The sequence below is a fragment of the Peromyscus maniculatus genome, chromosome 13, assembly GCF_049852395.1.
Source record: "Peromyscus maniculatus bairdii isolate BWxNUB_F1_BW_parent chromosome 13, HU_Pman_BW_mat_3.1, whole genome shotgun sequence".
Taxonomy (NCBI): domain Eukaryota; kingdom Metazoa; phylum Chordata; class Mammalia; order Rodentia; family Cricetidae; genus Peromyscus; species Peromyscus maniculatus.
The window spans coordinates 40496169-40509660 of record NC_134864.1 but is presented as its reverse complement, the minus strand read 5'-3'; the positions used below and the strand labels follow the sequence as shown (position 1 = coordinate 40509660).

The 13492-nt window shown below is 48.5% G+C and overlaps 1 protein-coding gene across 2 annotated transcripts; it reads left to right on the top strand.

Annotated features, from left to right (window-relative positions):
• Positions 1 to 4631: 4631 nt before the first annotated feature.
• LOC102918121 (C-X-C chemokine receptor type 2) lies at positions 4632 to 13492 on the top strand. Of its 2 annotated transcripts, none has more exons than XM_076550124.1 (2): positions 4632 to 5093; positions 10909 to 13492. In XM_076550124.1, exon 2 carries the CDS (start codon positions 10928 to 10930, stop codon positions 12005 to 12007), a length of 1080 nt encoding a protein of 359 aa, XP_076406239.1. In that variant the 5' UTR covers positions 4632 to 5093; positions 10909 to 10927; the 3' UTR covers positions 12008 to 13492. The 2 variants fall into 2 exon arrangements, with proteins under 2 accessions (XP_076406239.1, XP_006972272.3); XM_006972210.4 differs by having other exon boundaries at positions 4634 to 5109.

Below are 13492 nucleotides of genomic sequence, written 5' to 3'. Positions count from 1 at the left end.
AGCAGAATACCCAGGGATGAGATCTCCAATGCACAGCATCACACATACTTTAAACCAATTCCAGATTACTTACTGAAAGTGCCTAAGATGGTATAAATGCTAATGTAAACAGTGTTCTACTGTGAAGTGTAGGAAATGTCTGAACATCTCCAGTATAGACATATTTCTTCAAATATATTTTCAACCTGCAGTCAGTTGCATCTGTAAATGCAGAAACTATGAAGGCAGACCCTATGGATACGGGGAGGGGGAGAGGGAGGGGGGAGGGGGAGGTGTCCTGTACATTTCCAAGAAGTTTGTATTGTACTACACCAGCTATGTGTGAGAATCCCAACTGCTCTCCAGGGCATCTGGGTTTGATGGGCAGGAGAGGTATAGGTATGGGGCCCTCTGTCCTTCCCTTTCAATTGTTATGGTGACTTAATGGCTTCCACACTGTGAGTACTTGGAAGGAGGGGCTCAGTCCTGGTGACTCAGCATTGGCACTCACTTAGTTGGGCGCTGTGATAAAGACAGTAGATGAGTTGATCTTGAGTAACAGCGGTTTCCCCCCGGAAGTCTCTGAGAAAGCTTATGCAAACTGTGTTGTTCATTCACTAGGTACTAATTGTGGCACTTCTGAGAAACCTGTTACAGAAGAAATGTGGACTCGCTCTCTAACAAGGCAATTAGCTGCCCTACCCAGCTGCTAGAGAACACTACGAACCCTAGACTGGCATTCACGCTGTCCCGATCCCTTCTGCCGGAGCCTCTGCAATGCTTGGGCAATGCTGCTTCTCTGACCGGAACCTGGAGACAGCCTCGGAGGGGCTTGGCTGCCCAGCATTGCAGCCCTGTTGCCTTCATATAGAGTAAGAGTTTAGCAACCAGAGCTTCTGCCCCGATCTCTGGGAAGAACGTGCCCTCAGTATGCGCCTTCAGCAAACGCAGTCACAAAGGGATGGACAGAGGAGGCTCCCCCCAAACAGCGGAGGTACTAGAATCATCCTCAAAGAGTGTGGTCCTGTCTGGGGATTGGCCCGACCCATGTAGTTTTACCAGATACCTATTGCCAGGAATTCTCGCATGGATTTTGACCTTGTAAGCAGATGGAAGTTGGAATAACAGTAGAAGCCGGTTTTTTAAGAGAACGGGAGATTATCTAGAAAAGAACTCTCTAGGAAGGATTTGACTGCAAGGAATGGGGAGGGAGATTGAGCCTGAGCTCCCTTGTTTGGGCAAAGGAAGAACAATGCTGAGTTCCGGCCTCCAGGTCAGCACTGTTTCTGAACAGCCCACTCATCTCTTCGGCAAACGAGATGAGGAGAAACTAGAAATTTTCCTGGACTTTGGGGACCCTTTGAAGGAGAGTTCCACAGTGGTCACAACAGACCACCCCAAGAGCCTGGCCTTGCAAGGAGGGTAGTCCTCCAGCACTGGCTTTAAGGACCCTGCCCAGCCACAGCCACTGGGACACATGGGCACATGGGAGATGCCTCCAATGAGTCTCCCATATGGCTGAGCAGCCCTCTGCAGGGGCCAGAGCCCTGCCTGAGCCACAGTGTCTGAGCTGAGGAGGGCAGCATTGCCACTTCTGATGTGACGTCATTTGTGCTGCCAGGCTGGAGAGGCTCTGAGAGGTTTGGACCCACATCACACAGTTCTTCAAACCGTGGGATGTTCTCGTGTCCATCAGTTCCCCCCAAAGTTTATCAATTTAGCAGTGTCCACCAAAAATGCACGAAGCGCTCATGACACTCATCCCACTGTGACTCATTTGGGAAGGCAGAGACACACTCACAAACTCCTGCTTTCAAGATGCAAGGGGATAAACAGCCAGATGATGGATCACAAAACCTGGACCAAACGTGGCAACCGAAAGGAGAATCCCATCAGAGGGCTTGAAGCATACCCAAGGAAAGGGAGTGAACACCACGGACCCCACAGAAACAGAGTAACCCCTAGGGAGCTAGCTGCACAGGGTTCTCAGAGGTTAGAGTTCAAGGGATGGCCAGAAGTAACCGGGGTCAGCCACAAACAAGGCTATCAAGTGTCCACATCAGGGCTGACTTCATCTGAGGCTGTGGAGGGTTCTTAAAGGTTTCTAAGAGGCATACGAAGTGAGCATAATTACATTTTGGGAAGATCTGTCTGGCAGCGGGATGTATGGTGGGTTGAAGGGAAAGACTTGAGGTGGGAAGCCATAATGTAGGAAGCAAGGAGACAGGAAGAGGAGGAGGAGCTGAACATCGCTCGAGATGCTTCGTAGAGACTCGTCTGGTCCCTGGAACACCCATGCGCAGTAGGTGTTCCCACTGTGCGCATTCTATGAATGGCGGATCCAAGACCCGGTGAGACCGGATTGCTGCTGGCTGTAGATTTTTCACCAGTTGGCTCGGCTCTGGCCCCCACAACTGTTGCATAACTACTGGTGTAGTTTAGCAGAGAGGATGCGGCGTTGCCTAACGCTGTCAGTGAAGGTGGTGTAGAGAAGATAGTCCAGAAGGAAGGAGAGGAAGTGGGGGGGCGGGGGGGGGGGGCTGAGATAAGGGCATACATGTCGCCAGCTGGCGCAGAGGAGTAGGTGACAGAACAGGCCAGAGGGAAAACACGGGTGTCAGGGAGGGGCAGGGTGTGTGTGTGTGTGTGTGTGTGTGTGTGTGTAACAGTTCTCAACCTGTGGGTCACAACCCCCTGGGGGGTCGAATGACCTTTCCCAGGGGTCGCTTATCAGATAGCCTCCATATCAGATATATACATTACAATCCATAACAGTAGCAAAACTACAGACATGAAGAAGCAAGGAAATAACACGAGGAACTGTAACTAAAGGGTCGCAGCATTAGGAAGGTTGAGAACCGCTGCTCTAGAGTGTTGTACATTTTGAGTTTGCAGCATCTGGAGAGCTTAAAGGAGACTGCAGGTGATCGTTGCATACAATGTCAGGACTTAGGAGAAAAGCTGGGAACATAAGGTGCTAAGGACATTGACCCGGGGTACTAGCTGAAGCCACAGAGGCAGCTGGACTCCCCATAGAGAGCTGGTAGAGTAAGATGAGAAGGTCCAGGTAAAAGCTTCAGGGACAGTCATCTGTGGCAAATTCTAAGAAGCAAATGACACCTAGAGAAAGTAAGGGTAAATGAGAAGAGAACAAGTCAGCAGGACTCAAATGATGTAGAAATCAAAGATGACAAGGACTGAGCAGTCACTGAAAAGATGAGATGAGCCAATATATACTGAGGTAGGATATGTCCATGACACATTGTGAAGGTGCAAGACAATACAACTAATAGAATATCGTCTTTATTGAGGAAAGAAGGACAGGAAAAAAACACACTTGTGTTGACATGGGAAAAAATCTGGAAGGATGTACACACAAAGATATATGTCATGGAGCTTAGCCGTTAAGAACACTTACTTGTTCTTGGAAAGAACCTGGGTTCGATTCCCAGCACCTATTCGGTGGCTCACAACCATCTATAACTCCAGTTCCAGGGGATCCTGCAGGATGGCTACCCACCAACCCCACAGTTCCCCAGAGTTTTCTTGAGTGTGAGCAGCAGGAAGTATTAGATAGAATGATTTAGATTGTGGCAATAAATAGATAGAAAATACAAAATAGCCTGGAGAGGGCCTGGAACCTATTCCAACAGGCCCCGACTGTCTCAGCCTTGAGTATTTATAGAAATGCCAAAGGGTGGAGCAAAAGACCTCCCCCCAGCACAGCCAAGTGCAGACCATCTCAGACACCTGCACTCAGGCCCGTGGTCCTGATCATCCTCTCTATGCAGACCTGCTGGGTAAAGCCACGAGGAAGCCTGGAAATGGGCTCCCACAGGATCCAACATCCCTTTCTTACCTCCAAGGGCATCAGGAAGGCATGCACGTGGTGCACACACATGTATTCAGGCAAAATACTTACCTATATGTTTTTTGTACTCTATGGAGTACCTTAGAATAGCGCCTAGCCTGGTCTCAACAATGTGGATGGTGGTTGTCATGGGGAAAGATGTGAGTGAAGAGAAACTTGCAGGTTCTATGTATGTGCTTTGGTATATGGCTTGTCCATTTCCAATCTGCTTGTCTTGAGATACTATTTTGCTAATACGAAAACGATTTAACTGAAGAAAGAAAGGTTGCCAGACATGCTCCCTACCCCCCAACCCATGCATTGCTGGTCACGTTTGCAGAGTAAGGAAAGAAGCCCTCTATGGATCAGCAAATAAGAGGCGAGGAAGTGAGAGAGCGGCTGCGGGAAGGAAGATGTGGCAGAACAGAGGCAAAGGTTCCGAGGCAGAGTGAGAAGGACTAAGTTCAGGCTGAAGGGGAAGAGCCAATTGCGGTGACAGAAGTCAGATCCTCAGCGGGGAGAGAAGGCAGCGAGTGGGTCCCCCAGCCAGGGCAGGGGCTCACAACAAACAGAAATACCGCCGCGCGTGGTGGTGGCGCACGCCTTTAATCTCAGCACTCGGGAGGCAGAGGCAGGCGGATCTCTGTGAGTTCGAGGCCAGCCTGGTCTCCAAAGCGAGTTCCAGGACAGGCTGCAAAGCTACACAGAGAAACCCTGTCTCAAAAAACCGAGAGAGAGAGAGAGAGAGAGAGAGAGAGAGAGAGAGAGAGAGAGAGAGAGAAACAGAAGTACTGGTTCTCTTCTGACCCTGAGAGGAAAGAAGGAAGAGTGAGTGAAAGTTCAGTCAAGTCCATCAGCAGGGTCTGGAGAGCCCACGTCTTCCCTGTTTAAAAAAAAAAAAAAAGAGGCATAGGCTGGGAAGGAAGCTGACTTCTGCCTTCCGATGGACAGGCTCCTCCAGAAGCCGTCAGAAGGCATGAAAATCCCAAGAGCTCAGCACAGAATGGCCAGGTAGAAAGAACCTGAGCCTGAAGTCAGAGTCCCAGAACAGACCAGCCGCTCCTCTGTAGGACACCTCCCTTGGGGGTGGGACATTTGGTCCCAAGGGCCTCCAGGACTTCCCCATCGGTAGCCCAGGTCAGAAGCAGCTTCCCCGTCACAGCCGCCTCACTTTCTTCCAGTCCAACAGCCCTGACTGCTTCCAAGCCTTGAGTCACAGGGAGGTCGGGACGCTCCACTCAACTGCATTGTAGAGCGACGGCAGGTAGGAGAGCTGAATGGTCAGTGACTGGGAATGTGTTTCTGGTAGAAGGGACCTGGGAATTCTGCCTTTCCTGGAGCCCCGGGAAGTGGCCTACTGCATTGTATAACCTTAGAGCTGGAATCTGTATCTTTAGTTAGCTGGGGCTATCTCAAAGTGCTTTTTACAGTAGGCACGCTCCGTATCTGCACCGTCTAATATGGAAGCCACTGGTCACCCATGGCCACTGAGCCCTTGAAATGTAGCTACAGTGGCCAATTAAGAAAATTTTTAAAAAGTTATGGTGTGTGTGTGTGTGTGTGTGTGTGTGTGTGTGTGTGTGTGTGTGTGTGTGTACGTGCTGTGGAATACATGTGGAGTTCAGAGGGCAACTTTGTGAAATCAGTTCTTCCCATGGGTTCTGGGGACTCAGGTCAGATCATCTGAGGAGCAGCAAGAGCTTTTGCTGACAGAACCATCTCCCCAGCTTCCAGTGAAGTAAATTCTACTCTATTTTAGCTACTTTTTTCTTTTTCTTTTTCATTTTTTCTTTCTTTCTTTCTTTTTTTTTTTTTTTTTTTTTTTTTTGGTTTTTCAAGACAGGGTTTCTCTGTGTAGCTTTGCACCTTTCCTGGAACTCGCTTTAGAGACCAGGCTGGCCTCGAACTCACAAAGATCCGCCTACCTCTGCCTCCCGAGTGCTGGGATTAAAGGTATGCGCCACCACTGCCCCACTTAGCTACTTTTTTAGAGAGCTAAATGGGCTATAGCTACAATTCTGGGCAGAGAAGACTTGGAACAACCCATTGTCTTCCAGGAGAACGCTGAGGCCCAGGGACAGATGATGCTCTTGCCTTGACCCTCGAGAGCAGGACCAAGATTAGAGCGCTTTTTAAAAAACAGAACAAAATAAAACTTTGATACAGGATCTCATGTAGCCCAGCCTAGGGTACATAGAAGAAGAAGAAGAAGAAGAAGAAGAAGAAGAAGAAGAAGAAGAAGAAGAAGAAGAAGAAGAAGAAGAAGAAGAAGAAGAAGAAGAAGAAGAAAAAAGCGGAAGTGGGTAATTGAGAAATGTCCAATCTGGGCTCCTTTTCCACACCAACGGTGTTTGATTGTCTGTGACAAAGCGGTACCTATGCACCTAGGAAACCTGAGCCTGGCTGAGGCTGGGATCCTGCTCCTTGTGGCATTTGACAAAAGGGCATTTAAAGAGCCGATTTTAAAATCCGTTTAAAAATGTCGACAGCCCGGCTCAGCTGTGTCCCTCTAGGTGAGTTGCTTCACCTCCGGGGACTTGGTTTCCTCATCCAGAACGTGCCGACTGCGTTGATTCATGTGAGGACGGAAAGATAAATAAATGGTGAAAAGGTCTTTGCCTGTGAGGCTGCAAGCCAGTCAGCCATCCAGATTACAACTAATACGGCTACTGTCATGCAGGTCAGAGCATGGGAAGGTGCTCACGGGACTCAGCCCTGAAAACTAGGTAGGCTTGCTACTCTCCTTGAGCTTGAATGAGGATGGGACGGGAGAGAATAATCATCCGTAGATACACTATCTCGAGTCTAAGAATCACAGTACAAGCTAGCGCTGCATTGTGTGTGCATATGTGCATGTTCGTGAATGTGTATGTGCGTGTACATGTGTGTATGTGTGTGTATGTGTGCCACACACATCTGCCACTCAACCCATGGGTAACAATCCTTTCGATACCAGGTTTTAGCACCCACTGGCCTGGTATTGTTTCATTCTTCCCCAGCAGGGGAAAGAAACCAGGCTAATACTGAGGAGTGTTTCCTGAAGCTGGACACAAAGACTGTTTTCCTAGGGCAGACCACTTCAGTGAATGTGCCCAGGGTGTGTGCTCTAGACTCTGGGGTACAGGCTATCGAGAGGTGGTGGAACTCCAACACCAAGCATGCTTGGAGGGGAGCAGATACTGGACATCATCATGTAAATGACTCTACATTTAGTAATCCTTTCATTTGTAATCACTAGTAAAGGGGACAAGATACGTCCCTGGTGTCAAGTTTTTAAAATGTGTCAATTGTAGCAAGCTTTCTTTGGGGCCACCAACCAGCTCCCAAATCATGACCCAGAGACATTGTTATGAATGCTCGGCCTTAACTTATGCTTGTCCCATGAGCTCTTATAACTTAATTTAACCTGTTTCTCTTCATCTGTGTTTTTGCCTCAGGGCTTTTTACCTTTCAAAGGAAATAGAAATTCTGTATGTCCTACTCCATGTCTGTCTGTCTGGCAGCTGCCTGACTGGCTGGCCCTGGGCACCTCCCTCTCTTTCTCCCTCCTTCTCTCCCCCTCCTCTCTTTCAAGCCTATAGTCCCCTTCCTGTTTATTCTCTCTGCCCACCAGCCCTGCCTATCCCTCTAACTATTGGCCATTCAGCTTTTTGTTAGACCAATCGGGTGCCATAGGCAGGCAAAGCAACACATCTTTACATTGTTGCATCTTTACTTTGTTAAACAAATGCAGCATCAACAAATGTAACACACCTTTACATCGTTGAAGTAATATTCCACAACAGTCAATACTGGGTTGGGATTTTCACTTTTATCAAAGGGCTGTTTCAGTGGAGAGGGTGTTGGCTTCCAGGGTGGATCAGCAATGCCATGAAGCTGACATCCTCCACTCGCTGCCAAGTATACGAGTCAAGAAAGCACAGCAACAGCCAGAACTGGGCCCGTGGTCAGCACGGGAGGCTGGGAGACAAGCAAAAGATAAGGGAGGAAGGGTTGGAGACCATGTCGGGTGACGCTGCTCAGAGGCACACAGCAAGCAGGAAGAGTCGGGGTGCTTTTGAAGAGTTTGGGGGAGAGAGAAGACAAGCAGCATCCAGTCCAGGGAGGAGAGTGGCCGCTAGTGCCAGGACCTCTGTGTCCAGCTCTGCTGCCTGGTTGAACTGCCATGCCTAAACCAGAAAGAGAAACAGCATGGCTCTATGGCAAGGCAGACCCGCTTGGGGGGAGGCTGGAGTACCGAGAGTCGGACCCCAGCGGCAGGAGCCAGTGGCTTTGAGATCATAGCAAAGTAGAGGGAGGTGTGGCCCCTAGCAAACCCCTTCCTGTATCTGGGCCTGTTTCCTCCCCAGCTGAAACCTGGAAAGACGGGCTAGAAAACCTCATTGGGTCACTTCCCAAAATGAGCTCTCTAAATCCCTATGATGACTCCATCTGTGGGCCCGACTGGGAATTAATATTCAAAACATCAAACACATCCCACACCCTCAGGAGTTCCTCCCCTGCTTGAGCAATCGAATCCACTCCTCACTTCCTCCAGAGTTGTCACTGCCACTGCCCTTCATGAGTCGTAGCTGCCTAGCTTAGGTGTCCCAGGGGTGAAAAGCTAGCATTCAGACCTGGAACCACCCCATGCACTATCATGGATTTCTCTCTTTGTTCCTCTAAACCTAGCCTGCCCCTGGGGTATGCCCCCCTCCCTGGCTGGACTCCCTAAACATTAGGCCTCCTTACTACATAGGAAGAACTCCTGACCTCCTTCCTGTACCCTCCAAAAACTACTTAGAACTACTTGCCGCCCAGTCCCTACCTGCGGTCTTCTCAAGCCTGCCTGCCATCTCTGCCTGGGCTACAGTTGGGTCTGGAGATGTTCCAGGCACTGAGGACGGCCACACCCCTGCATCATTTACGAACTGTGTTTCTGAAGAGAATGGGGATTGGAGTTGTAGTAAAATGCCTGGCTTCTCTGTCGCTGAAAAGGTTAGCTGACATGTTTGGGGTCTGAAAAACTCCCACATGCTTGAGCTTTTTCATGACCTCACTAATTCATCCCACCCAGGGAGCTGCTGGGCTAATGTAAGCTGGCACTTCCTTTCAACCCAGGGGCGCCTACAGCATCTTGGAGGCTGTGATGGCACTCAATTGAAGATGTCTGGTTTACCATTCCAGCAATAACTGTGTCGTTAATTTGCCACCTTAGGGGTAGAAAAAGATGGCGATGCCCAAGTTCCCAAGCAATAAGAGAGGGGCTGTGCCCACCTTGACTGAAAGATAATTCAAGAACTTAGATGGGGTTGTAGCTCTTAGATAGGGTAGAATGTGCACTTAGCAATGCAGGGCCAACCCTCGGGAGGAATGGCAAAGCAAAATGCGTAGCCAACGAACATACCTAACATTAGAGGTATGAGCTTCCACCGGTAAACGAAAGACAGTAAGTGGAGTTGAGAGACTAATGACATGTAAGCAGAGTTGTAGAGGTGTGATTCGGCCGCACCGGGCCAGCCCCGTCCGTAATCACAGGCTGGTTACTGAGCCTCTCCGGGCCTCATCTCCCCCCCACCCCCACCCCCAGCAAACAGGGGCTAATCATACCACTCGTGGTGAGCAAGGGAAATCTTGCACGAAGCAGATCTCAACTGTCATCTCCCATCCTTCCCTTTGCCCCTTCAGCCGCTAATGCACCCCTTGTAGAATTTCGTGCATTAAGACACAAACAGCAACCCTGTCCATTTGCCCATGGCTGTGTATTGCTAATCCCTCTGGGCCCTCTCCTCGGAGTGTCTGCCTTCCATGCTGGCCTTCTTGTATCCTTATGGAACACAGCCTGCCCTTGCTGGCCTGGGAGTTGGAGCCACTCACAGTCCTGCATTTCACCTGGGCTCCAGTATCTATCTCCCTACCAAACAGGTGGTCAAGCCTGGGGAGCCAGCACTCTTGCCCAATAAGCCACTTGCCCAGCCTTATTGTTTGGCTTTTGATTTCTGTTGTTTTGTTTTGTTTTGGACAGGGTCTTATATAGTCTAGGCTAGACTTGAACTTACTTTGTAGCCAAAGATGGCTTTAAAATCCTTTCAATTTTTTCCTTCCTTTACCTCCAATATGCCGAGTGTTGGGAATACAGGCGTGTGCCATCACACAGTTTATTTAGTCTGTTCAGTTCTGGGAATCCAGCCTAGGACTATGTGCAAGCCAGGCAAGCATTCTATCATTCTGTCGACTGAGCTCCACCTCCAGCCCATATTTGTTCTTCTTTTTTAGATTGATTTTTTAAAATTTTTTATGTGTATGGGTGTTTCAACTGCAAGTACCATGTCTGTGTACCATATGCATGCATGGTACCTGAGGAGGCCAGAAGAGATTATCTGATCCCTTGGAACTGGAGTTACAGGTGGTTGTTGACTCTCAGGTGGGGACTGAAAGCCAAAAAAATAAATTATTTTTATTTATTTTGTAAGACTGTGTGCTCTCCAGTTAACCTTTTTATTTTTAATGTTTCATTGACATATTTTAGTTGTGCATAATAATGAGTTTACTTATAACTTTTTCACACATGTATATAATGTATTTGTACATCCTTGGATACACAGCAACTTTGAGCCCAACCAAGACCCTATTTCAAGAAGAAAAAAAAATGTCTTGAAGAGAACTGTAGTTGCTTTGTGTGTGTGTGTGTGTGTGTGTGTGTGTGTGTGTGTGTTTTGTTTTGTTTTTTTCTTTTTTTTCCAGACAGGGTTTCTCTGTGTAGTTTTGGTGCCTGTCCTGGATCTCACTCTGTAGACCAGGCTGGCCTCGAACTCACAGAGATCTGCCTGGCTCTGCCTCCCGAGTGCTGGGAATTAAAGGCGTGTGCCACCACCGCCCGGCTGAGAACTGTAGTCTTTATCCCCACTCAAAAAAAAAAAAAGTCTACTGTTTTGTCTCAAATGATTACTGCTATCATTTTCAAATTTGAAGGAAAAAATGTCTTCTTTGTAATATGCAAGCCAATGCAATGAATCCTGATATCCCAGTTCCTTGAGTGGAGAGGCAAGAATCAGGGTGACTTTGCTGCGTGTTAACTGTCATCTCTCCTCTGTTGACAGGATTAAGTTTACCTCAAAAATGGGAGAAATCATGGTGGATAACTTCAACCTTGAAGAATTCTTCAGTGGAGATATTGATAGTTTCAATTATAGCTCTAACCTGCCCCCCATTCTACTGGATGCTGCCCCATGCCACCCCGAAAACCTAGAAATCAACAGATACGCTGTGGTTATAATATATGTCCTGGTAACCCTGCTGAGCCTTCTGGGAAACTCCCTGGTGATGCTGGTCATCTTATACAACCGGAGTACCTGCTCTGTCACTGATGTCTACCTGCTGAACCTAGCCATTGCCGACCTGTTCTTTGCCCTGACCTTGCCTGTCTGGGCTGCGTCCAAGGTAAAGGGCTGGACTTTTGGCCCAGCCATGTGCAAGATATTCTCGTTCCTGAAGGAAGTTACCTTCTACAGTAGTGTCCTGCTACTGGCCTGCATCAGCATGGACCGCTACCTGGCGATCGTCCACGCCACAAGCACACTGATCCAGAAGAGACACTTGGTCAAGTTTGTATGCATAGCCATGTGGGTGCTGTCAGTGTTTGTGTCCCTGCCCGTCTTAATTCTTCGTAATACCGTCAAGGCCAACTCTTTAACCCTCGTCTGCTATGAGGACATAGGTAACAACACAACCAAGTGGAGGGTGGTGTTGCGCTTCCTGCCTCAGACCTTTGGCTTCCTCCTGCCACTGCTGGTCATGGTGTTCTGCTACGGGTTCACCCTGCGCACGCTCTTTAAGGCCCACATGGGGCAGAAGCACCGGGCCATGCGGGTCATCTTCGCTGTTGTGCTGGTCTTCCTGCTCTGCTGGCTGCCCTACAACCTGGTCCTGTTTGCGGACACCCTCATGAGGACCAAACAGATCCAGGAGACCTGTGAGCGCCGCAATGACATTGACAGAGCCTTGAACGCCACCGAGATCCTCGGCTTCCTCCACAGCTGCCTTAACCCCATCATCTATGCATTTATTGGCCAGAAGTTTCGCTATGGGCTCCTCAAGATCATGGCTACTCATGGCCTTGTCAGCAAGGAGTTCTTAGCCAAGGAGGGCAGGCCTTCTTTTGTTGGCTCGTCTTCGGGGAACACCTCCACTACCCTCTAAGGCTGTCCACGTAAACTGTGGCCCCTCGGGGTTCCTTCTTGTCCTCCAGCATGGCTCATGTCCACAGACTCTGGTATCTGAATCGATGCAGTCCACACACACACACAGTTACAGGGAGACAGAGGCCATATTCTTACCAGACCCCCCCCCCCCACTGCAGAGTTTAGAACCCCTACCCTGGCTGTTCATTCCCTTCCGTATTGGTATGGCTACTGGTAGAGTTGGTCCATCCTAACGCTGGACCCCAAACACTCTTTTCTAAGAAGCGCAAATTAAAATTACAGTGAGATACTTTCTCCTACCCATCAGAATCCTTATCAGTAAAAGGAAGAGGAAGAGGAGGAGGAGAGAAAACAGCAAGTATCATCAAGGAAGTAGAGAAAGGGAAAGTTTCCAACTTACTGGTAAACCTGAATGAACCATAGCCCATGCACAGTGGAACACAGCATATCATTCTCCTTAAAACATTAAATATAGAACTACCACGTAATCCAGCAAGTCCACCGCTAAGTAGGTACCCAAAAGAATTGGAAGCAAGGGCCCAGACATTTGTAGGCTGATGCTAACAGCAGCATGAGTCCTAAGAGCTAAAGGTCAAAACAACTAAAATAATGGGCGACGAATGAATGGGTAAGTTACGCATGGTCTGTGCACACCACAGGAGACCATCCCACAATGAGAAGGAATAAGAAGCTGACCCATGGGGTTGGGGATTTAGCTCAGTGGTAGAGCGCTTGCCTAGCAAGCACAAGGCCCTGGGTTCGGTCCTCAGCTCCAAGGGGGATTGGGGGGTGTGAGGAAGCTGACCCATGTTGCCACTTCCAAGTCACAGAAGCAAGACTCCCAAGACAACCCTTGCATGTTTACACGTAGGAAGGACCAAGAATAACCAGATAGTGGTGACTGGAGGCTGGATGGCAGAGGGTGGGGCGTCAGTGTCTGATGACACAGCCCTAATTTAGGATGATGGAAGAGTCCTGAAGGTGGACCCTGATTACTGGACAATAGTGTGAAAGTGCTCCTTGCCATTGCATTAAAAAAGTTAAAATGAAGGCTCCGTATTATTTTGGAGCCTTCATTTTATGGATATTATGGAGTGCTTACTTAACGGTTCTGAGAACTCAGGCTTGAACCCTAGCACCCCAAAAAAATGAAAAACAAAAGCTAAAATGGTAATTTTTTGTTATATATGTTTTAACTCAGTTTGTAAAAAAAAAAATCTAAGTCTAAAAAGGTACTATAACCACTGAACCAATGCAGAACTATCTACCTTTAATTTCTTGTAAAGTGTGATCATTAAATGTCTTTTTAAAACTATATAAACCACTGTAGTTGGGTATTTACTTCAGTACTTCCGAGCAAAAGCTGAGCAACAGTGAGCAAAAGCTCCCCCCGCCCCGTGTGTGTGTGTGTGTGTGTGTGTGTGTGTGTGTGTGTGTGTGTGTGTGTGAGAGAGAGAGAGAGAGAGAGAGAGAGAGAGAGAGA